Source organism: Falco rusticolus, chromosome 4, assembly GCF_015220075.1.
Source record: "Falco rusticolus isolate bFalRus1 chromosome 4, bFalRus1.pri, whole genome shotgun sequence".
NCBI classification, from domain to species: Eukaryota; Metazoa; Chordata; class Aves; order Falconiformes; family Falconidae; genus Falco; species Falco rusticolus.
This window is the reverse complement of record NC_051190.1, coordinates 42,723,214-42,749,127: the sequence shown is the minus strand read 5'-3', so window position 1 is coordinate 42,749,127 and position 25,914 is coordinate 42,723,214. Positions and strand designations below refer to the sequence as shown.

The 25,914-nt window shown below is 42.6% G+C and overlaps 1 protein-coding gene across 1 annotated transcript; it reads left to right on the top strand.

Moving 5' to 3' along the window:
- Positions 1-2,384: 2,384 nt before the first annotated feature.
- EMP2 (epithelial membrane protein 2) lies at positions 2,385-25,082 on the top strand. The gene is made up of 5 exons (XM_037385874.1): positions 2,385-2,576; positions 18,269-18,380; positions 20,551-20,644; positions 22,005-22,151; positions 22,739-25,082. The coding sequence occupies exons 2-5, from the start codon at positions 18,303-18,305 to the stop codon at positions 22,921-22,923; spliced, it is 504 nt and encodes a 167-aa protein (XP_037241771.1). The 5' UTR covers positions 2,385-2,576; positions 18,269-18,302; the 3' UTR covers positions 22,924-25,082.
- The last annotated feature ends 832 nt before the right edge of the window (positions 25,083-25,914 follow it).

Sequence of the window (25,914 nt, the reverse complement as noted above, 5' to 3'; positions counted from 1 at the left end):
ACAATATTATACACTTACTAGCAAGCAGAGCCTTTAATGCAGTACATGATGAAGTAGAACAGTCAATTTTTCTCTTTCTAGTCACTTCAATTGTAAGCAACAACATCTTTTGTTTAAAAATCAGGTGTTGCCTTTCACACCACAATTCCACTGGCAAACTTAGCTCTCTATGAGGGGAATATTTTAAGTGACTTCAGCTCTTATGCTTCAGTCCAGTGGAAGTCAGGCTGCTTATGCTTACAGTGGTTGGCTCAGCCAGAGGTACTACTCTCTTTCCCGAAATCCCTGGGAGTTGACAAGCACACCTGCCTCCTCCACTGATATTCCCAAGCTTCTCATTTCTGCTCCTTCAGCCTCAAAGCGATGGGCATCTCCCCTTAGAGCTACTTGGATTTCCTATTCTAGTCTCACCACAAGGCAATTACCATAAAATAGGTGATGCACAAAGGAAGCAGCTAGGAGAGGTCTTTGCCAGTCCCTCCTAGCCAGAAACTTGGAATGAGCATACAGAAACCTAAGGTTTTAGTGAACAGTGGGGACTGTTTATGGCACTGGATATTCTTGTGTATGATTTCAAAATGATTCATGAACACAAGATGTTTTTTGACGTTTGGTAGTTGTAACAGAGCTTAAGCTAATATCAGAGTGAAAATGACACTGTAAGAGGGACTATCATGCCACCAAAGGCCATTTTCTCCAGTTGAATTGCCTGTAGTGTTTGATGGAGTTGGTCGCGCTTAGACTGGTGAAGCAACTCTTTCACAGTGTTTCTACAATTTTGCTTTTTAGCAGCCTGTGAGATTCCTAAGAGCTGTACGTGGCCAGTAATGCTGTCCTTCAGAAGGTCATGCTACTAGTTTTTGAGTAGTAACCAACAGTGTTTTTGCTCAACATAATAGTTGCTGTTTGTCTGAAGACTTTAAGAATAGGGATGGTGCTGGAGCTCGGTAATCTCTGGGATTGGGAAACACTGCCCATGAACTTGCATGTGTGGTCTGAATCCAGAGTCACGGTCTAGTTGATTTTTAGGTAACATCCACAACAAATGTTAACAGCAACTTGTGTGTAAGTATAACAGAAGGTAAGACACAAAAGAAAACAAATGTAAAACATGCAGCTTGACAGTCGCAGCAGCATGGCCAGTTTTTCTCACCAGTTTTGCGTGGTGTAAGACCTAAACCTGGACAGCAGGCGAGATCTTTGGCCTTCTCAGTGAGCAAAGAGGCTCTACCAAAACGAAAACCTACCAGGCAGCCAAAAAGCTGAATTAGCCCCCATTCTGCTTGCGAGTTAGAGTAAACAGCATCGTCCAACGGTCACTATTTTACCTCCTTTGTCATGTATTTTGTGAAAACTAAGCTGAAAATGGCCACAGCTTACTACTGACCCTTGCTAGCGGTGGTGGTTTGCAATGCTCCTGAGGGGAGGAGGTTCGTGAAGTGGGTGCAGCTACCCTAGGGCTCACCTGGGCTGCCTGGAGATGACTTGAGGAGCACAGATTTCCTCATCTCTCCGCACACAAGATCTCCCCCCTGAGAAAAGGGCCCCTGGAGCCGAGTCTCGGCGGCCGCGCCAAGGCGGCTCTGCCCCCGCACGGCGCTCGCTGCCGCCCGAGCGCGCGCAGGCCCCCGCCGCGCTGGCGCTGAGGGGCGGGAGGCGGCCGGGCCGGGTTACGCAACGCCCTGACGGGGCCGGCGCCTCGAAATGGCGCCCATTCCTGCCGCTGCCCTACCACCCGGCCTCACCGGGCCGGACTGGGTCCCCGCGGCGCTCCGCCGCCGGCCCGGGGAGGGCGCACCCGGCCGCGTTGGGAAGCGGGGCTCCCTTCCTCACAGACGGCTCCCGCGGGGGCTCCGCCCTGCGCCTCGCCGCCATCCTCCCCGAGGAAAGCCCTCGCCCTGCCGTCGGCCGGGCGCCGTCCCTCCCGCCCCGTCGCTGCCCTCGCTGACGGGAGGCGGCCGGCCGGGCGGCCGGGCACCGCCGCGCCTCGTCGTGCGCGGCTCTTCGGGACGGCCGCGCTGAGGCGGGACGAGCCCCCGCGCCGCCTCACACGCTGCGCTGCCAGCACGGAGCGGTCCCTCTCTGAAAGGGCCGGCGCCCGGCCCGCTCCCGCCTCAGTCGCCGCCAAGACGGAGGGCGAGGGCGGCCTGGGGAGCGGGACGGGCGCTCGCCATGTGGTACCCCGTGCGGGCTGCGCCCCGGGGCCGCCGTCGGGGCAGCGTTCACGGGAGCGGCCCCGGCGGCGGGGGGCGGCGGCCGGGCGCCCCGGGGGAGGGCCGGCCCGGGCGGCGGCGCGGCTGGATGCCCGCCCGCCACGGAGTGGAAACGGGCGGGGAAAAGTTTCTGCCGTGCTCGCCCTGTCCCTCCCTCTCGCCCCGCACACACACACAGGCTCGCACGCACACCTCTGCCCGCGCAGGCGGCGGAGGGGCACTGTTGAAAATTATTTTCTTTCCACACCCAGTTCGCTTCTGACATCACTGCTGCAGGAGGGCGGGCGGGAGGCACCCGCCGCCGCCGCCGCCAGACGGTCGCAGCCCGCGCGGAGTGCTGCCCGCCGGCCCCGCGCCGCGCCCGTGAGTAGCCTGGGCCGGGCGGGGGGCGCGGGGCTGCGCGGGGCGGGGGCGCCGCCGGCGGCGCGGGTGCCTGAGCCAGGCGGGGGGGGAGAGGCCGCCAGAAGTGTGTGTGTGCGCGTGTGTGTGTCAGTAAAAGTCAAGGTATTTGTTTACTAGGAAACAAGTTTTATTTCGGCATGTCGGCGGCCGCTGCGCCGGGCAGCCTGTCGGGGGAGGCGGGCTCGCTCTGACGCCAGCCGGGTGGGCTGCTGCCCCAGCCCCGGCCCCGGCCCTGCTCCCCGCTCCCCGGTCCCGCTCCCCGGCCCCGCTCCCGGTTCGCGGCCCCGCTCCCCGGCGGCGCGACCCGCGCAGAGCGCCGGGCGCCGGGACAGGGCGGGAAAACCGGGCTCTCGCAAGTGACCGAAGGGCTGGGCCAAGCCGGCAGAAAGTTCGCTGTCTCCGCAGGACAGCTCTGTTTTCCCTTTTTTTTTTTTTTTTTTTTTTTTATGTACACTAAGTGGAGTTTGGTGTACTACAATAACGTTTGGTTGATTTTGGCAACTACCCCCTCCAGTGGAAGGAAAATACACTCATGTATAATTCAGTGCAGATTTTGCATTATGAAGTTTTTGCCAGCGTTAAACGTTTTTCCACTTGAGTCAAACTACAGTTTTAATAAGCCAGTCTGTCTTTCTCACTGCTGTTTTTTGGGGGTTTTCTCTATCTGTAATGACCAACTTATACATGGGAGGTTATGTGCCAGCTACCAGACAGGCAGCTTTCAGTACCATGGGTTGTCTGTAATACGGAGTGTTGAATTTTTGAGGTCAGCTCCTTGTTTGGACATCTCTAGGAAGAATAGTGCACTGCACTCCTCAGCAGGCATACCCGGGGCTTGCTCCTGCTCACAGAACACTGCCACCAAGAAGCCTGCAGTTTGGCCTCTCCTTTGATTTCTTGGCAGAAATGCCTTGTTCACATAGTGCAGAAAGGTCTTCCCCGCCCCTGTACCCCCCCCCCCCCAACACATGGGAATAATATGTAAATGATCAGTAACTATTGCAGTTGAGCATCTTAGAAGTATCTACTGACTTGGTATGGGGCTGTGAAGAAAGCCACTGAATAGGTGTAAAATACACACTAGATTTTCTTGGAGTTTTCTTGAGAAACTTTGGAAGTAAACAGCTACGGTTAGCTAATTTCTATGAAAAAAAGAACTAGCACTTTCTCTTCAGTTACTTTCAGACTCCGTACGTACAGTGCTGGTATGTTAACTATGTAAAATAAGGCTTCTTGCCTGCCTGAGCAGATGTTTTTTTGTGTCAGATAAAATAGATCGTAATGACTATTCCATCCAGACCTACTCTCTGAGGTTGATTTAGGCTTTGCCATCCAGGCAGGGTAGGGTAGTTCAGGAAAAGAGCTGTGAGGCTGGACTGCCAGGGCTGAGATGGCAGGTGGCTGCAGACACAGACCAGCAGGAGCTCATGCAGATGGTGGTGGGGGAGTACTGGACATCAGTTTCAGTGAGGGGAGAAACGTGAATAGCAGTTTACTGGAGAGTTGGGCTACTTTTTAGTAAGAGTGTGTGACAAATTAAATGCCATGCTAAGGAATGCAGCTGCGATATAGGTACTTACCGCAGCTTATAAAGTCAAAGTGGGAGTGGAAACAAAGGTATATAGAAAACATTCACCAGAACCTGATGTGAGGTTTTTCAGTGTAAGATGTAAGGACTTGACCTTTGCTTCAAGGTTTTTGAAAGAACTTTTGCTATCCTCTGCATCCCTTTGTGAACTTGTAGAATAAAGTTGGAGAAGAGACTGTTGGGATACCTGGGGGAAGATAATTCTCCATGCTGAATAAAGATCTGTACAGATTTTATTGTCAGCTGCATGGCTGACATAGATGTTACCAGGTCAGCTGTCTGCCCAGCCAGGAAACCAGGAATTATTCTGCTCATAGCCATGAACAGTAACTTAACGTGAAATGCAGTAATTCCATGAAAACTCTTAGGGCATGATCAGCTTCTTATTAGTATGCTCATTTGGGAAGAAAAATGGTCTATTAATACAATTTAAAATAAAAACAACATACAATCAGTAGACAAGACACTGCTGGTGTTGTATTCTTTATTTGTGGTCTCTGGAAAGAATTCTGTCATAAGCACCCAAACAGTGTTGATTATGCTGTGGGTCTGCCAGTGAGGAAAGACAGCATATTCTGTTTGCTTACAGAGATTTAAAACCTTGTTAATAAAGGAAGTTGTTCAACTGACTGAGCAGGTCAAGGCTTAAGGCTGCTGCAGCGTCATTCTCTTAGACAAAGGTTCTGTCTCAATTCTTAGGTGCTATATTGTTTCTGGCCGACATTGCTGAGAAGATATTAACATCTCTACCTTCATCTTATGCCTGCTTTCAGTTAATGCACTCTTCACCCCTTGATTTACGCTTCACAGTTGCCTTGTATCTTACTTCCATTGTCATGGCTTTTCTTTTTTGTCTTGTCTCAAGGTTGTTTCCCATCTTGGGTTTGGTATTCCTACAATGATTAGAAGGATGTTGTAGTGATGAGTCCCATACGGATATTTAGAGAAGCAAGACCTTCCTTCACTTCCGCTAAATATATTTATTAGTTGTATTCTGTCTCCTTTCATAATGCTGTTTGCCTGTCCATTTAAAAATGAGATCGATGGATGCACAAAGAGACTCTGCCCTTTTCACCTCAGTGGTTTGTGTATAGTTTGGTTTTCCACTTAAACTTCATGTTCTATTTGTGTCTTGAGCATCGTATAAGACATGACACCACCACCTAAATCAGTACAAGAATGTGTTTAATTAAAGAGATAAGTAGGTCGCTGGGGACAAGATCTTCTGTACTGCTTTCTGGCAGAAGACATACAGGTCCTACTGCCATGTTCCTGTTGGAAGAAAACCCGGCAGAATGAGGCACTCTGTTATACAGGAACTAAAATCCATGAGATGCTTCAGCACAGCCAAATTTGAAAGTAGAAAGGAATGCACAGCTTTTATTGAAATCAGATTGGTCTCAGAGGGAAAGCAGGGGAAACAAGCACAGCACTGAGGAATTCCATTCATGGCACTGTTCAGCATTTATTAGGGTTTAGTTTTGGGTTTTTTTGGATGCTCAAAGCAAACCAGTGATCTTTGCGGTGGGGTCTCAGTTCTTCACTATTTTTGTTGAAAGCTTTACTGTTTTAGAAAGAAGATAATTTTGTAAAATGTAACTCAATATGTCAGGTGATGCTCATGACTTCACTAGGAAGATAAGCATCTCAATTTTTAGAAAATAGATCTTACTGGGTGGGATTGAAGAGAAAGCCTGATGGCCTGAATTCATCCATCAAAGGAATTATTATTTCTTCACTGAATGGGGAAAATGTAATTATGCCTTTTTATTTTTCCTATGAAGTTTCATGGGCAGGTTTAATGGTGATATGTGCATGCCAGGTGAAGCCTCATAATTTGGGTGTGACCTTAAAATACAACCCTCTGGCTGTGTAGAGGTGTTCACAGGAGTCTGTAGGTGGAGCAGAAAGTGGACTGACTCAAACACCCCTTAGAGATGGCTATAGGATATATGTTTATGGTTTACTTCACTGATGTTAAACACTACACTGTGTTTGGAATTGCACAGGCCACAAAGAGCCGAGGTGGGCAGTAGGAACACTCCCTCAGGTGTTTAATGCAGGTGTTAAGTGTCCTGAAATACATCAAAGTTATGGCCTTCTTCCAGGGAGAAAGTGACCTTCCAGAGCACCCAGGCATCTGTGCTGAGATGTGTGTGCTGATGGTGGTCTCTGCAGTCAGGCTGCAGACTCATCAGATCTCTAAGGCTGACAGTTCTCAATCCATAGAGGCAACGAACCAGCTGCTTAATTCAAACGCAGAAACAACCCAAAGTCTAGAGTCTTCAAGGAGAGTCTAATGCAGATTGAAGAGAACTGGCTGAGCCTGCCCATTTGTCACGTGCCAGCATGCTTGACAGGGCCTTTACCTGTCATTGTGGCTTGCACAGAGAGATGGGGCTCTGCAGTGACCCAAGCGCTATATGGGCGGCCAGCCTGCCTGAGGTGGAGCCGCAGGGTAGAGCAAAGTTGACGCAGGTAGTAGCAGGAGGTGACTGGGCTCTGTTTCCGTAGAGCAGCCAGAGCGTAGAAGAGCAGTGCAACTAGTGTGCTCAACTGTGCAATAAAACGAGTGTTAGAAATCCTTCTACCTGAACCAGTAGAGTTCACATGGCAACCTTTAATTATACTTTAATTGCACCAATTACAAATTAGAATGTAAATATTACATTCTGAAGGTAGGCGGAGTATTAAATCCAATCACATGCTACAGTATTGCTGTGAAACAAAATAGTAGTAGTCATGGAAGAGTTCACTCTTTATTTTATAGCCAACTGTTGTACTGTCAAAAGAGATGTATTTTCAAGCTCGTGATAGATGATGTGTAAACTCTGAAATAACTAAACCGAAAAATTTTCAATACAGAGCTAGTCAAAGCCAAATCAAAAGAAGCAGTTTGAAAATTTTACAGCAGTGAATGTAACACATTTAACTGCTAGCAATTTCCATAAAGCATCTGCCAAAGTTAAAACAATATCAGCTTTCATTTCTACTGAATTAAATGCATTGCTTTGAATCTGGAAAGACAGACTTTTTCTGCCTTTGTTTGTTGGTTAATTAGGTGGAACAACATAAATCACTCAAGCTGTTTAGTTGTATCTCGAATAATCTCTGGTTAAGCAGCAATCTGTAGTCAGTAGAGCTCAGGGTCTGAGATTTGCTCTCAGAACTGTTTTAATGCTGCAGGTCTACTTTTTTTTTTCTTTTTTTTTTTTCTCTCCTTCTTTTCATTGGATCAGACCGAGAACACATTTAATCTGTCAACCTGATGAAAGGGTCTGGTGTTATACTTGTCTGTCCCTCCCTGCCCTGCCAAGGTATTGAACGGGGACAACCTTGACACCGAGATGTGGCCACACAATGAGTGAGCAGGGGTGAGGCCAGGCCACACCTCAGTTCAGTTATTTGCTTCAGAAGCAGGTTCCCAGGAGGCTTCTCATAGCTTGAATAGCTGATCAGTACACCCCCATGCCATTGTCCCGGCTCCGTGAACTGCTGTCTGATAGCCCAAGCCAGAGGCAGGGCTGTGCCAGCAGGCTGCAGAGAGCTCTCTGGTTCCCCAGCACTGCTCAAGTGTTGGGAGGCCATGGTCCTTGGGTCACCCTCAGAGAAGAGGGACAGGCCTTGCTCACTCTTTGTAGCTTTACTGCCCATCTGAGAAATGAGTCCTCCCTTGAAGCTGGATGTGTGTCGCCAGTCCCATGGTTGCCGCTTGTAATACTGCACTGTACAGATTAACAGTCGGCATGGCTCCCAGCATTGCCTCAAGTCTCTGAAAGACAGGAGAGAATTCAGCAGAATGCCAAGGGCATGGGTGTTATGCAGAGGCATGTTACAAAACGTACAGAGACCTCAGAGAAACTGCTGGGATAGCTTTCGCAGGAGTGCAGAACTGGAGGAACCTCTTCAAGTCACCAAGTCTGCCCTGCTAGCACAATTGCTGGGTCACATAATCCCTTTTTGTGGAGGTGGGTCTTTTTTTTCCTGTGGCGTGGTGATTTTAAGGTTGTTCCAGAACCTGACAGCTCTAAGAATTATAATCTCCATCCTAAATGTGCTCACACCCGATTTATAGCCATTTATTTTCATCTTTAGGTTAAACAGTTTCTTTTTCCTTCCATGTGTTTGCCTTGACCTGCAAGCAAGTATATCCCAAGTTTGTCGTTGAAAATGAAAAAGTCAGAACAAGAAGTTCTGGTCTTGTTTAGCTTAGGAAAACAAGCTTTTAATACTTTTAGACCAGCTTGATTGTTAAGGTTTTAATGTGTACCACAGCTTTGTTTATAGTGAAGTGGTACCTGGTGCACAGAGGATGCATTGAAGGCCTGAAATGATCTGTGCTTTTTTCAACTTCTAAGCATATGATTAAGCTCTACCCATACATACTTCAAGTTACAAACATTTTGTAACGTGAAAGCTGAGAGAATATGTTGCAAGAAACCAGAAAATACAGTATACAAGTAGTTCCTTCTTTCAAATTACTGCTGGGTGTTCTCAAACAATTATGTGCCCTTTGAGAGCTGATGCCTTGAACAGATTGCTGCATGGGGTATCTTTCATTAAAGACCAGTTTTTGACAGCATTTTTCCAAAGGCAAGTGACTCTCAGCATAAAACTGAAGGTGGACAAGCAGATGGTGGAGGGGACAAGCAAGGACTATGATGGAAATTAGAGGTGAACTGTAACCATTTCAGGTATTACTTAGTAATAAGGCAGCCTACCTTATACTTCTGTGGGTTGTGCTGGGATTTAGAAGCAGACATAAACAGGTTAAATCTGAGATGACGATTACCTAATGTAAAAGCGCAGTTACAAGAAAAAGTGCTTTTGAGATTAAGAAGAATATATAAAGGATACACTTCTGAGGAAGATGCTGGTTTGTGCTGCTAGCGAAATGTCTTTCTGTTGAGCACCCAAAACCCTCTGAAGAGCAGTTTTGAAAAGGTGAAGGCTTAAAGACTATTACTCAAATATGCCTGTAGTCAAGGGTCTGTTGGTGTATGTCGCTGGCTTCTGTACCTGCTAAATTGTCTTCTCAGCATATAGTGGGTGTTAACATTTCTCTTCCAGGTTTTGCTAGAGTATTTGAATATGTCTGTCTTGAATCTTTCAAGCTTGAGACTTTTTTAAGATTTTCAGGTAAGATGTCACAAGGCTCATTTCCCTGTAAGTGCCACTTCCCCAGCCTGTGACAGGGCATTTAGCTTGTGTTTTCCCAAAGGTCCTGCCTGCTTTCTTCTGCTCAGCCTGCCCACAAGGGCTCCGTGTCAGAGTGACTTCCCTCTGCAGGGCACACAGTAGGGCCATAGTGAAAGGAGTGGTAGGGCAAGTCTAAACCCAGTCAGAGCTTGTTTGCAAATAAATGACTGACAGAGTTACAAAAGTGGCAGCAATGCTGGCATCCTTAGGTCAAAACTTTATTAAAAGCATTCCTAAGAAATTACAAACATCAGCTTCTTTGGGTTTCAGTACTCAAAGCTAGCACTTTGCATTTTTGCTGCAGTTTTTTTTTTCTTGTTTCTGTTTGGAAACATATGTATGGGATAGCAGGGTTATAATTTCCCTGACTTTGGAGTTGTGGTTTAATAGCATAGATCTGGTGAGGAGGACAGTGAGAAGGAACGGAGGAAGTCTAGGGAAGATCTGCCAGCCTAACCTGTAAGCAGGGTCTGTTCTGCTTTTGATAAACAGGGTTTCTGAGGAGGAGCTAAGATTTAGTGTTTATGAAATAGATTCAGAAAAAGCTGAAAGGGTGCTTTAGGATCCCCTCACACAAAAGTGGTAGGTAGGCCAAGAACATGAGCTTATTCACTGTAAGTTTACTGTTGTTCGGGCAGGCCCACAGAGTAGCAATGGGATGGACAAACACCTAGCTGCCATAGTAACAAAAGGCTTTATTAAGCTATGGGTACATACTTATATTAATCTTGGTGCACACAACAAGCAGACCTCAGGGCTTTGGATGCAAGGCAAGGTTTTCTGGAAGAAGTTGGGTAAAAGCTAGGTCATACCATAGCTTGCCAGTTTGTCTCCAAGCCCCTGTATTTCACTGTCAACATACAACAAGCTGACTGCTTTAATTGTGCTGGAGGTTGCTGGGCCTTAACAGCCTGCTGCAAGGGCACCAACAGAGATCTGGCAGAATGAGCCTACTTTCATTTTCTGCCGTTGAGTTAAGAAAGCATAAACGTAATTTGAATAGAGCTCTAGAAAATACTGGGAATTACTTTTTTGCTGTATTGATCCCCCCCCCTCCCCCCCCATTCTTTACAGTAATTGTGTGCAGGGAACATTGTTTCATTTCCTTCTGATTTCCTTGGTTTGTGGTGAAGGACTTTGAAAAGCAGCTGTAAGTGTAAGTGACAAGCTCTTTTCCTTCCACGTAAAATAGGTAGCACAAAAAGCTATGAGCTTGTATGTGTTCTCAATTAACCAGTTGCTCGTAAGCCAAAGAGCTGATGGTGTCTGACAGGACACTTAAACACTTAGCCCTCTTGATTCCAAGTCCGGTGTCAAGCACGAGCCTGAAATCTTATTTCTTGACGAGTGTACATTGTTCTTCATGCTTAGCTTCATACCAGGAAAAAACTGGGTGGGCGCCCACCTGCTGCAACTCTTATTTTGCCCTTCCCTCCTGGGTTCCCACTCAATATTATAGAGGTCTAGTCAGAGTCAGCCAGCACTTCTTGGAGGTTTGCTAGCTGGCTAAAGAGATCACTGACTGAAAGAGGACATATCATTTCTGTATTCACTGTTAGCTCTGTAGTATCTGAGCATGGAACGAGGTCAGCATTTGAATCTATGCCTGACCGTGAAGAATATGTCAGGTGGGGTCCAGTTCTACAGTGTATTTGATCCCCTGAAAACAGAGTATGTGAGCACAAATACGGACTTCCACATCTGTTGGTAGACCTGTAGTTTTAATTACTGAATTACACTTATCAATAAGACTTTAATAAAAGAGAAAACCCATTATCTGTGTAGTTTGTACACCTGTGAGTACCTCACTTCATGCACCAGAGAACTTTCAGTAGGTTTTTCAGGAATTACTGGCAGCAAAACCTTTGTGTGTTGTTTATAAACCTACATGCAGTGTTAGCTTCAAGATTAGCTCTCCTGTCCTATGAAATGTTTAAAGGCTAGTTTAGGAAAGTAAGGCTCCCAAGTCATCATCTAAAATAGAACTAGATTGCTTTAGTTGTATTTTCTTTTCTTTTTCGATACGCATTGATGACACAGGAAAAAATAAGAAAGAAAGGTACAAGGATGTATTTATCTTTTCCAGACTTCTTGCATGATAGAAGGATTCTTCTGTACCTGACATGGACACATTTGGATCGTTTCCCAGCTGGGGAATGTGCAGAGCAACACACAGGGGTGCGCAGAAACACTGAGGACAGTGAGGATGGGCTGCTGTGCTGGGCATGTGCATGAGGCCAGCCCGGCAGCTCGGGCATGTGGCCAGGTTAACCCTGCAGCAACAAAAAATGACAGACAGATGATCCAATGGAAATTACTCAAATGATAGATTAACGTGCAGATACCACAGACACAAGTCAGCTTGGAGAACGCTGAAAGGACAAAGTGTAGAAAGAAAGTATGAGAGTTTGGATATTATCTGCCTCATTTTAAGGAATATCACTCAGTAAATTATATCTTGTAATGTTGGTGTTCCCAACTGTTAAATTAAATCAGGCAGAAGAAATAATGAAATTGGAGTAAGTTGTTTCAACTGGTATAATTATTCTCTTGGTGTTAAATTTCCTGATTTTCTTGTCCTTTATGTTGGTTGATATTTAGGTATTAGAGGATTGTTGAAACCCTCAAAGCTTTTGCTAGTTTGGGAGAAACTCTGCTGTCTGAACTTAATTCACTTTTGGTTCCAGTTCTGAGAATCACACAAGAGAAACAGAGGAGGTTAAAAAACAAAAAAAAAAAGGGGGAAAAAAAAAGTGAACAGTATCACTCAGGTTCTTATAAACCAGGGGATTTTATGCAAGTTAGAGACAATGGTACAGGCAAAACATGAGCCAACTGCTGAGTTCTCTGTCATGAGACACCACGGGATGTGGCACAAGAACACTGAGCAAAATGAAGTTATTATCATGTAAATCCAAACATCAGATGATGCATCACAAGATGACAGACTTCTCATGCCACCAGTATACAAGCTTTTTCTTCTAATTTTACATACACTGACTTAATTATAGCACCAAAGGGCAGAAGAATTGATAATTAAGAAGGCTTGCTTTGATTCGGTTTTACACCAGTGACTTCAAGAAAGTCCAGCTGAATCGAGTGCTTGTTGATGGCCCAAAGACCTGCTGTTCTAGTTGCAATGAAAAAATCTTGGTGCAGAAAGCTGCAGGTATGGTAACTTGTTTAGCAAGATCCTCTACCCCTTCCTTTGGGTGTGTCTTTACAGGACACTGAGTGTGGGTGTTGAGCAGCCTGCACATCTCCAGCCTTGGTCTGTACAGAGCAGGAGCTGTTCTGCAGTGTTTTGGCCGTGTTTCTAGGAGTATAAACCAGAATTTTCTGTGTTGAGATTTTCTTTGTACAGGTACTCAGATGAAGATGATAGAAAAAACTGACTTGATTTTAGGAAGTGAGGGCAGCAGACAATGTTGTAGGATAAACTTTAGCCTTCTCAATGCAAATAAGCACAGGGTAAACATGCTGTACTATGTACATCGTTTCTCTGGTTGCAAAAGTCAAGTATGCACAAACATGAAAAATAGCCTGGCAGCAGCGTTTAACTGCATGGAAAGAAATGGAAGCACGGGTTGCGGGAATGAGATCTGGACTGGAAAGAGTGATAACCCTTCTGCTAAGACGTGTCAAAGACAAAGTTTTCCTTTTTGCTTGCTCGGTGTACTAAACAGAAAAAAAATCAAATAGGCATGTTTGTACTGTTGGACATTAAAGATAAACTTTATCTTAAAGATAAACTGAGGCTTTTTTTTTTCTTTTTGCGTGGGGATGGGGGGATGTGTGTGCGGAATTTGACATTGGGAGGCAATACAGTTTTGTAATGTGTTTGCTTACTACAATACAGAGATTCTGGGAACCCTGCACTGGATACGTTTTTTGCTGTGCAGTTCTGTGATTGTCGTACTGTTTTATCTTGTAAAAATATACTTGCCTTTGCATGTCTAGATTATAGCAGAGGCCCGTCTTAGCCACCTCTTGTAAAGCACATCAGGCTCTCATAACAAAACTGCTTCCAATAGTCTGCATTACTGAAAAGTTTAAAGATAGGCATGACTGCTGCATTTATCATCCCTGGGCAAAGTAAGGTAGCATTGGAGTATTACTGAGAAAGAGTTCTTCTGCACTAATTGAAAAAACCTTTGTTGTTAATATAACTTTCCTTCTGTTTTCAATGTGTTTTGTGTAACTATCCTGCAACTTAACAGCATTTGTGGGAAACCTTATTACCAGAGCAAATCTGGATGTGTTCAGCAGGATTCTCATAACCTACTCTTTCTGGATTCAGTGGCAGTCTGCGCTTCTAACTCGGCTGTACCTGTACATTTCTGCCTTATGACTTACTTTGTAAAGTGGTATTAAATGCTGAGGCTTTCAACTGAAGACTATAACTCCAAAATCTGTTTTTACTGTCACCTGTGATGAGCAAGGTCAGATTTTGTGTTCTCCTTTGTCAGAGCTTTGCTGGAGATCAGTACAGGGAGCTCCTGAAGTAGCTACAGATTGACAAGAGAGCAGAGCTGGAAGGGGCCTCTGGAGGTCTGTAGTCCAGACCCCTGCTCCAAGCAGGGAGCTAGCTCAGGATGCTCTGGACCTTGTTCCAGTCGAGTTATGAAGATATCCAAGAATGGAGATCCCACAGCCTCTTGGGCCCTGCTCCAGTACTTAATCATGCTCATTGAGTATAATTAATACATTTTTCACAATTGGAATATTCCTTGTTGCAACTTGTGACTGTTGCCTCTAGTCTTTTCATCTTGTACTTCTGAGAAGAGTGGCTCCATCATCTCTATTAAAAGACAACTATAGTGTGTCCAAAAAGCTTTTCTTGTGTGCGCAAAAAACTTATTAAAAGAATTCAAACCACTTCGGGAAATGATGAACAGTATCTGTTGCATCATCCCAGTCTTCCTCCATGCCTAAAGGCAGTGTACTTAAACATCAGCAACACCTTGACTTAAGAGCTTAGTACATACTACTGCAAATGATAGAAAGTAAAAAATTACTCTGCCCAGGAAGCTTTTTTTGATACATACAAATATTCTTGCCTATAATCAAGAAACTAAAACAGAAGAGTTGAGTAATGCTTCACTTAAAGAGCAAGACTCCTGTAAGAGCACGAAACCTTTTCATAGCAGCGCATATTAGCACTGATAATAGGGCAGTGCTTCCAAAGCTGCAAAACAGCTATGGGAAAAAATACTACAGAATCCCCTATCACATCACACACTGATACCAAAGTTGTACTTGGAAGAGTCTGATCATTCCTGTGCATCTTCTTAATGTAGTTGTTTGCAGATTCTTGTTCTATGCAACAGTACAAAATACTAGATTCCCAAATTTATGAGAGGTAAAAGTCTATTTTCTGTTTTTATTAAAATCCCCTTTTAAGCAATATTTTCTTATGGCTGCAAAAATTGAATGTAAGAGGTGGTAAAATTGTAATCTAAGCCAAATTGCTGGCTGTTCTGGGGAGCAGAATTAGTTCAGCCTGGTTAAACAGTAGTGCTACCTTATTTGTTCTTGCAGGTACCCTCCATTTCAAAAGAGCGAGGCAAAAGCCACTGCCAGGTGGCAGTCTTGGTTTGACATGTTTCTGCAAGGGTTTCAGCTGTTGCTAAAAGAACCTGAAGAGAGCCCTGAGAAACAGTTAGTGGTGAATAAGAAACAAAGAAGACTGCAGCTAGTGTGCAGAATAGGATGTTACCAAAGTGTTTGGTTAGTCATGAATTATTAAAGTAAGAATTCTGAATGTTAATGCAGTGTTCTCAGAAATTCTCCGTGTGAAAACGTAACTGTGTCCTTCCCTTGCTTATAGAGAGAGGAAAGGTGCTGCCTGCTGCTAGGAGAGGTACCCAGGCAGGCTGTTCTCAGCGGATTGGGGAAGGAAGAGCTTCCAGCTGAGAGAGTGGAAGGATCTTGAGTCTCCAAAATAGACCCTTAGATTCCAGCATTGTCTGGAGTGGAGGAGGACTGATTGCTAATAGTCCCCCCTGAGAGATGAAGTCCAGAAGTTCTGCCTTGAGAGGGATGCAGATGCTGTAGGAGCTGCTGCTTCATTGCTGGCTGCATCTTAGAAGAAGGGAGCTGCGCTGTTCCTCCTGGGCACAGTTTAGCTGGGAGCCTCTCCTCCCCTTGTTACTCCTGGCACAGGCTGTGACGAACCAGAGACACTCCTGCCTGGACTCCATGGAAAGAGAAAGTTGCTAGGACTGACTGAAGCCCACAAATCTTTCTGTGCGCTTCTGGGATTCCCGCTCAGGCATGACAGATTGAGTAACAAGCTCTTGTTGTCTTTATCTGGTATTATTACTTGGAACTGGTCTGCCTCCTTCCTTTCCTCCCAGCGTATTTAATTCCCCGGTCTGCGTATAGTTGTAGCACTGCGTGCACAGAAGTTGTAGCAGCTCACGAAGGGAGCCATTGCCAGCGAGTCAGGAGGAGTATCTAAAAATGGCTGTTACGAAGGTTCTTCAGAACAGAAACATCAGACTGTTCTTACTGTCCTTTTTTTTTTTTTTTTTTTTTTTGTAAAGACAAAAAAACCCCAACTCTTTCATTCGATCTTGGCTTTATTTGGGTAAAACATAAGAAGTCTTCTCACCACCAATACATGTTTCTCCATCCTGTTTGAAATGCTTCTGTTTATGGCTGAAAGCAGTAAAACAAAAACATTCACGTGACTGAAGATTAAGTGGATTTTTCTGTGCTGGCAATGGCATGATTTTGCAAGACTGGTTTTAATTAGGCTACATTTTTCTGTCTCTTATTGTATGATGCTTCATGTAATAAGATGAAATTGCATTGTTATTTTTAAAATAATACTGAGTACAATTTGATTCTCCTTATATGGCAGATGACTGTTGCATTATTGTCTGCTTAGATACCATCGGTGCAACACATGAAACTCAGAAAAAAACCCAACCACAAGACAAGAGTGCTGTGTGAAGACTGGTACATTTCACAATGAAAATATTTTGATGTGGCATTATACAAAACCACAAAATATCTTCTTTTCCTTCTTCCTTCCTTTCATTCAAGAAGACTCGATACAGAGCCATGAATGACATTTCTAGAAGCAGAAGTAGATGCAGAGGATCTTGAGTCATACAGCTGAATCGTCTCTTTGGAGGAAATTACCACTTCTTTGTTGTGGCTGAGAAGGCAAAGTTTAACTGAGAAGATGGGAAGGAGTGAAAACTTGACTAGCTGCTGACCTTCTTTCAGGATTTGACTTAGCTTTCCCATACAGTCATCCCAATTAGATACAGATATAAGGTTATCCAATTAATTTTTATTTCTCAAAAACACTGTAATACTGTTTGGCTTCGTGTTTGTTGTAGCGCTGTACCGCAGTGAAACACTATACTGTGGTGTAGATGCAAAGGATCAGTCTGGAACTTCTGGTCTCTATTCAGTGTGTTTATATGCTTTCTGTTACCATTTTGTCCCAGTTGTGCAGAGCAGTTGTATTTTGGCTTGATGAGAGTGCCAGTGGAGCTGCTTTAAAATGCTGTTAAAGTAGTCCTTTTATCTGTTTCAGTTCTCCATGTGGCTTGTAGTTCTGGTAAATGGCACCAGGGGAGAGAGGGTTAGACATGAAAAAAATCACAGAAGTCTTAAAGAAAATCCTAACTGCTTTTTTCTCTGGATGTTTGCTCTGTTATGTGAATGGGATCATTTGGCATAAGAGATTGTGTTCAAAGCAGAAGTGGAGAAACATGCATTAATGTACTGATAAGTGATAACATGCAGATAGTGCTACAGAATGGTGGACGTGATATGCAAAGAAAATACCTGCAAGACTGCAGATTCCGTATAGAATATAGCATATTAATTGGCAAGCCCTTTTACACAACAAGAAGAAAAAGGTAATAGATATACCCAACAACTGTGCATTTCTGTGTATTAGTAACAGTAGTTTTCCCTAACCTATTTGTTATATGCCCACAGATTTCCTGGGGATTTCAGTTCAAATAAACTTTGTGTTTCCTTTGTAAATAAGATTTTTTTCTTTTTCATTTGAGATGTGAAATGGTAATAAATAGGTTAGGTAGGGTGTGAAGATGATAGGTAGACTAGAGAGAGTATTAAGTGACATGAAGTAACTAACTGGATTCTTACATGACTAATGGGTTTATTCAGCCCTACCAGTCAGAGCAATATATTGGAGAAAATGGTAGCCCAAAGTCATTCATCAATGGATAAAACTTGTAACTCAATGAACAAAGGACAACCTATATGAAACCTAAGGTACAACATAGCTGTTACTGAATCTCAGAGGTAGTTCTTGGTGCACTTCATTTTGTTCTACAAGCTCCGTTTTGGAATCTGCATTTCTTCCTACTTTGAAAGCATGGTTGAAACAAGACTTTGCTATAGCCAGTGGAAATTCCAGCATCACATGCAAATGAGGCTGTAATTTGAAAACTACTTCTCTAAAAGTAAACAAGAAGGAGTTTTATATCCTTGCTGGAGAGGCACACAGAAAGAAACTTTCCTGTGTGTTTACTCACTGCAACCATCCTACTGGCAGGTTGCAAAATATGCCTCTTGGCTGCATTTCAAGCTGTGATTCATTTTAAAAGCAGTGATGCTAGTTACGTATCACATACAACAAACAGAAAGCTATTATGGTGATGTGAAGTCTGATTAGGTGAAATCTTTTATCTCTGGAGAAAGAATGCCTGCTGTGGACTCAAACTGCGTATAGTGTTCCTAACTCACAGCACCGCGCTCTGAAACGCACTCACGCTGACCTTGACTACTCACAGCCACAGTGAAATAGAGTAATGACAGGTTGATCTGTTGACAGCTTTTAAAGACAGTTCATATATGCTCTTATTTTTAACAGATTTATCTCAAACTAAAGCCTCCACAGATCAAGGATGTTGATTCTTCTGGCTTTCATTATTGTGTTTCACATAACCTCGGCAGCACTGCTGTTCATCTCAACTATTGACAATGTAAGTATAATTTCTTCTCTTTCTCTCTCAAACACACATTTTTTTTTCTTTGCTTCATAAAAATGGAAGTATTCTTCTCCTAGTTGTCTTCAACTTGCTCATTAAAAACACTGAACTTTGTTAGGCACCCTGGTCTCCTTATACCTTTTTGTATCACAAATGCCTTGCTTGAATAGGTATGCTGCTGGTACACATGGATTAAGACTATACAAGTACATGCCATGCATTTGTATGACATCATGTTATAAGCCCATGTTGTGCAGCTAATCTCCCCTGTGAGGTACTCGGCCAGGGAGTATGTAGAGGTATACTTGGTTCAGCTAGATATGAGGGAAAGGGTGGGGGGAATCTGTCGTCTCTTTGTGGTGAATGTATGAAGCCAAATAGCTCGTGACTGATGCATGGGGGTAATTTCAGTCAAGGTATGCTTTGCCTCAGGAATGGTTGTCCAAGATGCTCACTTAAATCATGAAAGAGACACCATGAATTTTTTAGTTTCCATTTGGGTGAAGCGGTTTCAGCACAAAGTTTTAAAATAATTTATGTTACACTCTTTTCAAATTTCCTTTTCGTTTTTGTGACCAGAAAGAATTTACCTCCCAGATTTACACCTAGCCCTTAAATGATTTTTCCTCTTTCCAAAAAGTCCACTGTCATGATTGGTACTCTTACCGGTGCACTGGGAGTCTTTCTGTCTCTTAAGAGTTTCAGTGTACGTGCAGGCTTTTAGGGTTAAAAGAATTTTCTGCTGAAAATACTTTACTGTACTCAGTGAAGCTGGTGTGAATCCCATAATCTTTTCCAAGACTGTGTTCCAACTGAAATGATATATTACCCATAACTTTTTGTTGCAAAATTGTACAAACGCAGATGTTATCTTTCAGTCAGCTGGTTGATTTGTTCTGTTGAAGGAGGTTATTAATTGAGCACTGAAGCAGGTTGTCTTACCCTTTCTTTTGAATAGTTAGAAAGCTAGGTCAGTGGACAAAGCAACTTATTCTTAGTTCAGTTCTGATACATACAAAAAAAATTGTTATAGAAATAAAACCCCATGCATTCTGCTTTGTGTCATTAGTTACCTTTAAACAATTATGAACTTAAACTGTGTAAGCACTTTCTATTAGATTTTATCCTCTTCAGAGGCTTTTTATAGTCATGAAAATAAATAGTGCTCAGAGCTGAAAAATAGTATACTGAACTTGGACTGCAAAATGCAAATGAGTGGCGTGCAAAGAAAGTAATGCTTTTTCTTAGAACACTTACTAATACACCTACGTCTATTAAAATATTTTATAGTTTTTACTGCAGTATTGTTTTCAGAGCTGCGCGGTAAACTGTGAGGTTTCTGGAATGCCTATTTAAACAGCAGATACTATTAGGAATCATATTTAAAAGTCTTATTTTTCCAACTCTAGTCAAAACAAGGGCCTGGGTAGCTATCAGAATGGGAATAGGTTTCCTGAGGAAATGCCACTTGTGTGGAGTGCTTGGCATTTCCCAGGCTACTGTAAAAATCTGTTCAAACATTTAGTTCCATTTTGTGTTACATGTTAAAACATCAAAATAGAACTACCACAGAAGGATCTTAAGTTGTCGCTAGCCACTTCCAGTCAGATGCCACAGAGTACATACTGCATTTGCACATTGACAGCACAGCTACATTAAGTTGGGACTGATTCAATTCAGTGTCAGGAACCAGAAAATTTATAGAGGGTTTCTGTTTCATAGATGTATACCCTGCTATTTCCAGCAAATTTAAAAATGCTGTGCCTTTAAAGAGTTGTGCATCCTAAGCAGGGTCTGGATGAACAAAGCAGATCTCGTCTAGGTATCTTAAGGAGTGAGTAATCACTGACTATCCAAAATTTCTGCCCAAACAGTGGAAAATCCCTTGTGCTTTGGGGTGTTTAAGATTGCCATCTATTCCCTTTTCTACTTTACACAGGTCTAAAATGAAAGTGATAGGTGAATAATGAATGATACACCCTTCATTCCAAAATTCCATTAGATCTCACATTTAGTTTCAGAGTTAAGTATCAAAAATGAACAGAAATTTGTTCCAGCTGATGCGTCTGATCAGGATACACTGGTACAAAGGAGCTTTGTGGGTGTTTTTTGTTGTGGTTTGGGTTTTTTCTCCCTGTAAGAGCCCTTTACTTTTATTTCACAGGCCTGGTGGGTAGGAGATAATTTTTCTACAGATGTCTGGAGAATCTGTGACATGAATACTAGCACCTGTGTGGCTATTACTGACCAATTCCAGGGTGAGTGTCTCTCTGTGCCCATGTCTTGGTTCCTTTAGCAGGAGATCTGGTGAAATCGCTATGAAATTTGCAGGGGCAATAATACATTTGTTCAAAAATCTGCATGCTGCAACTGCTCAGGACTTCTGGCAACTTTAATACTGGCTTTTCATTTGGAAAAGCAAACTCTTCCAACAGTTTCTGTTAGAGAAAGACAGAGGAAACTGTCAAGTGCACTTGAAAACCCAGTGCAAGAGACTAAACACAAACTAATAATGAGTGATAAAGAATTCTTAAAAAACCAGATCTGGTAAAACCAGTGAAGTTATCCAAAAGTGTGGCTAAAGTGATAGGATTTGCCTCAGAATTTAACTTTAACTTTCAAAGAAGAACCTAAAAATACTGGCTGTGTAGAATAGGGGGGAAAGTGGAAGAAAGTCAGAATACAAGAGGACTTAATATAAAGCACAGCCCAAACTCCTGCTTTACAAAAAATAAAAAAAATCCAAAATGTTACATTTACTTTATTTCTACACTTTCTATCTTTGTGTATATTAAAGAGGCAGATGACTTGAAGAGCCACGTACCCACAAAGTGACTTTGCTTTCCAAGCATCAGGTTGTTTTAGGGCATTTCAGTGCTGCAGTGAGATGATCCATTACGCACAGGCATATCTAAGCTAACATGAGTTTAATGAATTTGCATTTGATGTCTGTATTACTATGCATTCCTTGAAATTAGGTACCCAAACGAGCTAGATTATAAGTAGCTCAGGTGTGTCTGCTGTTCACAGACCGACTATCTGCAGTGTAGCTACGCTAGAGGAGAGGTGCCCTAAGGAGCTTACCTGTGTGGCTTAGCTTGTCTGTGTCATTGCAGCAAAGTTACACAGAGCAACTAGATGTAGTTACAAATTTAATTGGAAACTTTAGCTCCTAGTTATAGGGAAGTATTTGACAGGGTGCAAAACCTGAATCAAAGGAATCTTCTGTGCCGAGTGTGGATATCCTGTCTGGTTACATCTTCCTGGACAGAGCTGTCTCAGGTCTGGTGAGAGGCTCGGGTCTGCTTTGTAAGCCGTTTGGGACACCTGGCAGTTTCACTGTGCTCTTAGTACGTTCATGGTAGCAGAGGATGTGGTGTGGGAGAAATAGTTTCTTCAGTATTTTTATTCAGTTTTATGAAAAGCTTGTAAAAATCCTTAAACGATGGGCGGTATTAACGCCAAGGAAGCACAGGAGAACCACCCTAGGCAATGCACGCACAGCTGGTTTGCTGTATCCGCTGAACTCCTGCTTTACATAACATAGCTCTGCCCCTCTGCAGGAGTAGGCAAAGAGAGAAACCATATTTTTAATCAAGGCTGTTTTTGTTTTTGCAGAATATCAATCAATTCAGGCTGTTCAGGCCACCATGATCCTATCTACTATTTTCTGTTGTGTGGCATTTCTGGTTTTCATTCTTCAACTCTTCCGTCTAAAGCAAGGAGAAAGATTTGTGCTAACCTCTATTATCCAGCTTCTGTCATGTGAGTGATTTTTCAACACTTGTGACTTTAATGTTGTTTACATTAAAGTATGAAAGGGAAGGGGAAAAACGTTTCCAAAAGAATGAGCTGCATGAGAAATTTGTAGGGCTCTTGAGGCCAGAGCTTATCCTTCGTATTTGTTTAAACAGTGAACTTCTCTATTCTGTACTATTTAGGCAGTTAAAACATGGATGACATCACTGCTCAGAGTAAAGTCATTTAAACTTTAAAGGGAAAGATTCTGAGATTCTGAACTTGAACAGATTAAATAACTCTGTAATCGTTACAGGCAGTAACAGTATTCCCTTAACTTTTTGTTAGTCTTTAAAACTATCCAGGTGTGCAGAATTATTTTGTGTTTGCTGCAAATGACATAAATAAACAGCAGCACTTCAGATTTAGTCCATTCCAAAGAAAGTGAAAATGTGTCCTGAAATGCTGCCGGGTTACTCTGAGGATGGAAAATGAGTGTCTGCAGAAAAAGGACATTGGTGGAAGCAGCTGACACAAGAGAGACAGTGAATAGTTGCAATGTACATTGATAATATTTTGAGATGCTAAACTTTACTATTTTCTTCCTCCTCCAGGTCTGTGTGTTATGATTGCAGCTTCCATTTACACAGATAGGCATGAAGAACTGCACAAGAACAATCAATATAGCACTGAAGTTTCTAAAGGCCAGTATGGCTATTCCTTCGTCTTAGCCTGGATTGCATTTGCCTTTACTCTGATCAGTGGTGTTATGTACCTAGTATTAAGGAAGCGTAAATAAATGTCAGCAGCTAGTTATTTCTTTCCCTACAGTACAAAACCAAATTCCAGTAACCATTTTGTACATAATCATTTACATGGTTTTGTAGTAAAGGTATTGTTTCTCTAAAAATGTACTGTGTTCTTGATATGAAACAGAATAAAAAAAAAATAAATCCGGCAGGTTTAATGGAATGCCTGGCACCTACAGGTCAGGGGTCTGAGCAGGACAGAGCCAAGATGTTTCTTTTACATATTTCATCATCATAAATGGTTTTCCCTTTACTAGACATTAACAGTTTGTTCCTGGCCTCTAGCAGATTACAAATAAAGCCCATGCAAATCAGTTTGTAAGCAGTATGCTAACTATATTCCTGGACCAGATGTATCCCTTTGGAACGGGTTTAAATATGGGGGAGTGAAAAATGAGGCCCAGATCACAGTGAAAAAGCAAACAATTGTAAAAGCCAAAGCTGCACTTGGTGTGCCTGTTTTGGCAGAGGGCTGATGTCCTGCTCTTCATAATGTGCAGTACATGTCATCAAGCTTTTATTAAAGCCACTTGCTTTGCAAGAGTAAACAACTCCTTTTTGTACTCCAGCAAGTGATTCTCTTGATTCCTTTCACATTTAATTTAAGCATACAGAGCCTTTGGCAGGAGAATTTACCAGCAAATCCACTGCACAACGTGGGACCAGAACAGTCTGAGCAGTAAGAAATATCCCACGCAAGTCCTATATCCTTTTACTTTTGCATTGTGCATAGACTTTCTGGAAGGAAGAAAAGGGGTGGTGGTGGAAAGCATTACTTTGCCTACATCTGCAAATTCCTAAGCAAATTAGTGATCAAGTAATGCCAAATTTTGGTTTTTACAGCCAAACTCAACATGGTTATTACACAGGGCTTTTATTATACCGTGATTTCATGGTTAATACATCATTTACAAAAGCATTCCCCGAGACTGCCCACTAGGAAATTGCCCTTTAAAAAATTCATTCTAAATTCCTTTGTGGATTTCACTTGAACTAAACACTCCTACTAAATAAATCAGAGTGCAGTCGCTGTGCTTACGAATTCCGGGATTTTTTTTTTGGGACAAAATGACTTGGTGATTTTTATTTTTCAATAATTTTGTGAGATAAGACTGTACTGTAATACCAGGCTTAACTGCTCAGCCACTACTGGCTTTGCCTGATGCTGGTGTCGGAGCTGGGAGGTCAGTGTGGAGAACGAATGAAATGGCTTTTTCTGGTTAGTCGCAGCTTTGATGCTTAGATACAGATTTGACTTCTTAAACGCACTAACCATTTATTTATTTCTGTATATTCACTACAGCTGGCCCAATACACAGGCAATAAAAGAGTGAATAGTTTTAAACGAGGTCTTACACTTCATGTAGAACAAATTTGTTATTACAAAGTAGTTTGGCTTTACTAAAGTCGATACTGTGTTATACATCTGCTGATGGTCTGACCCATTCCTTCAGATAATTTATCCTTGATTTCTCACACAGTACAAGTTCAGGTGCACCGCTGTATAGGAAATGCCTCCAACATGAGTAATAGGTCATATAGTTCCCCCTCCATGCATTGAACATCTTAAAATGCTTTGGCATGTACTACTTGTCTTTTGGGAGTGAAGAAAGCCCAACACAACTGTTAAGAAATTAGACGATAAGCAGGACAGCATGTTAGAAGTTGTAATCATAGTAAACCCCCAAATCAGTCTGAGCAAAATGCATTCTCACCAGTCCAGCATGATGCTAATATTTTGCCAGGTTTTTTCTCTTAGTGGGAATGCTCTGCATTTCAAGAATTATTACCCTACTTTTTAAAAAAGTGTTTCTACAGTTTGCTGAATACATTCCAGATTTAAAACCTGGATTTTGCTAGCAAGCAGAATTTGTCTTAAACAAGCAGATGCAGATTTAAGGTTGAAAGTAGATAAGAGTATTAGCTAGGCATTTTGCTAGTTCTATTCAAACATGAAGTAGTAAGGGAAATTCTTAAGCAAATAGAGATTAATAGTATCTTATATCTAGAAGACAGTCCTGTAAAATTCTAAGTTAAGCTGTTGTGCCACTGACTTAAAGAAATGCTTCTTCAGTTTTTTGCCTGGATAATGTTCTGGTCATTTATAGAGCAAATATTTAAAATAAAGATGTATATATACATGAACACACAGCTTAATTCCACAGTACAAGCTCTGTTCCTTTAATTAAAAGTGGAAAGCACGCACACCACCGTGTACAAACAGCGGCATGCACATGGTACCACATAGAACAGATGGGAATGTTCTGTCTACCAAGAAAACAAATGCCAAACCAGTGTGAACTAGAGTTTTAACAGGACAAACATATTTTAGGATATTCTTTCTACCTGATATGCCTTTAAAATATACCATTTTTTTATGCTCTCTATATTCTGAAACTGTACATGAAAATAAAGTTAAAAGCAATTCTTGTACTGTAATAGCAAGCTCAATACATTTAGCAATCTGACCTTGTCTTTAAGCTTGGGCTATACTTACACAATGTTGGATGAGAAATAGTTGAGTATTTGTATGAACAGGTAAAATTAAATTCTTCTTGCCTGTACTAGAACCACAAGCTGGTTATTTTTGTCCTTTGTTGAAGACTTCCCAGGGTAAGCAGAGTAAATATCAGTGTATTGAGCATCTAAGTGTATGGTGTCAGAAGAATAGCTACTGAGTAATGCAAGATCCACAGATGCTCTGAGAAGTAGTTTACTTGTAAGTTGGTGGATTTTTTCATCATTTGCAGAATGAGCTGTGTATTTAAGATTAGGCGGAGTGCCTTGACCATGTGAGAAAATAGGCCAGTTCTGTATCTGCTCTGGTCCAGCCTTCAGGTTTGCACTGAGATGATAACAACACAGATGGGTTTGTACAGATTGATCCGAAACAACACCCCCAACTCCTCAGGAACAGTTACCCAAGCCCCATAAAACTTCTGCCTTCTATTTATAGTGAACAAAAGGGAAAAGTCCAAACT

What these genes read in the sequence shown, in the direction of transcription:
- EMP2 (XM_037385874.1), top strand. Translation starts at nt 18,303, where the DNA reads ATGTTGATTCTTCTGGCTTTCATTATTGTGTTTCACATAACCTCGGCA. An exon ending in TCATCTCAACTATTGACAAT is followed by an intron (nt 18,381 to 20,550) that starts GTAAGTATAATT and finishes TTTATTTCACAG; the next exon opens with GCCTGGTGGGTAGGAGATAA. An exon ending in TATTACTGACCAATTCCAGG is followed by an intron (nt 20,645 to 22,004) that starts GTGAGTGTCTCT and finishes TTGTTTTTGCAG; the next exon opens with AATATCAATCAATTCAGGCT.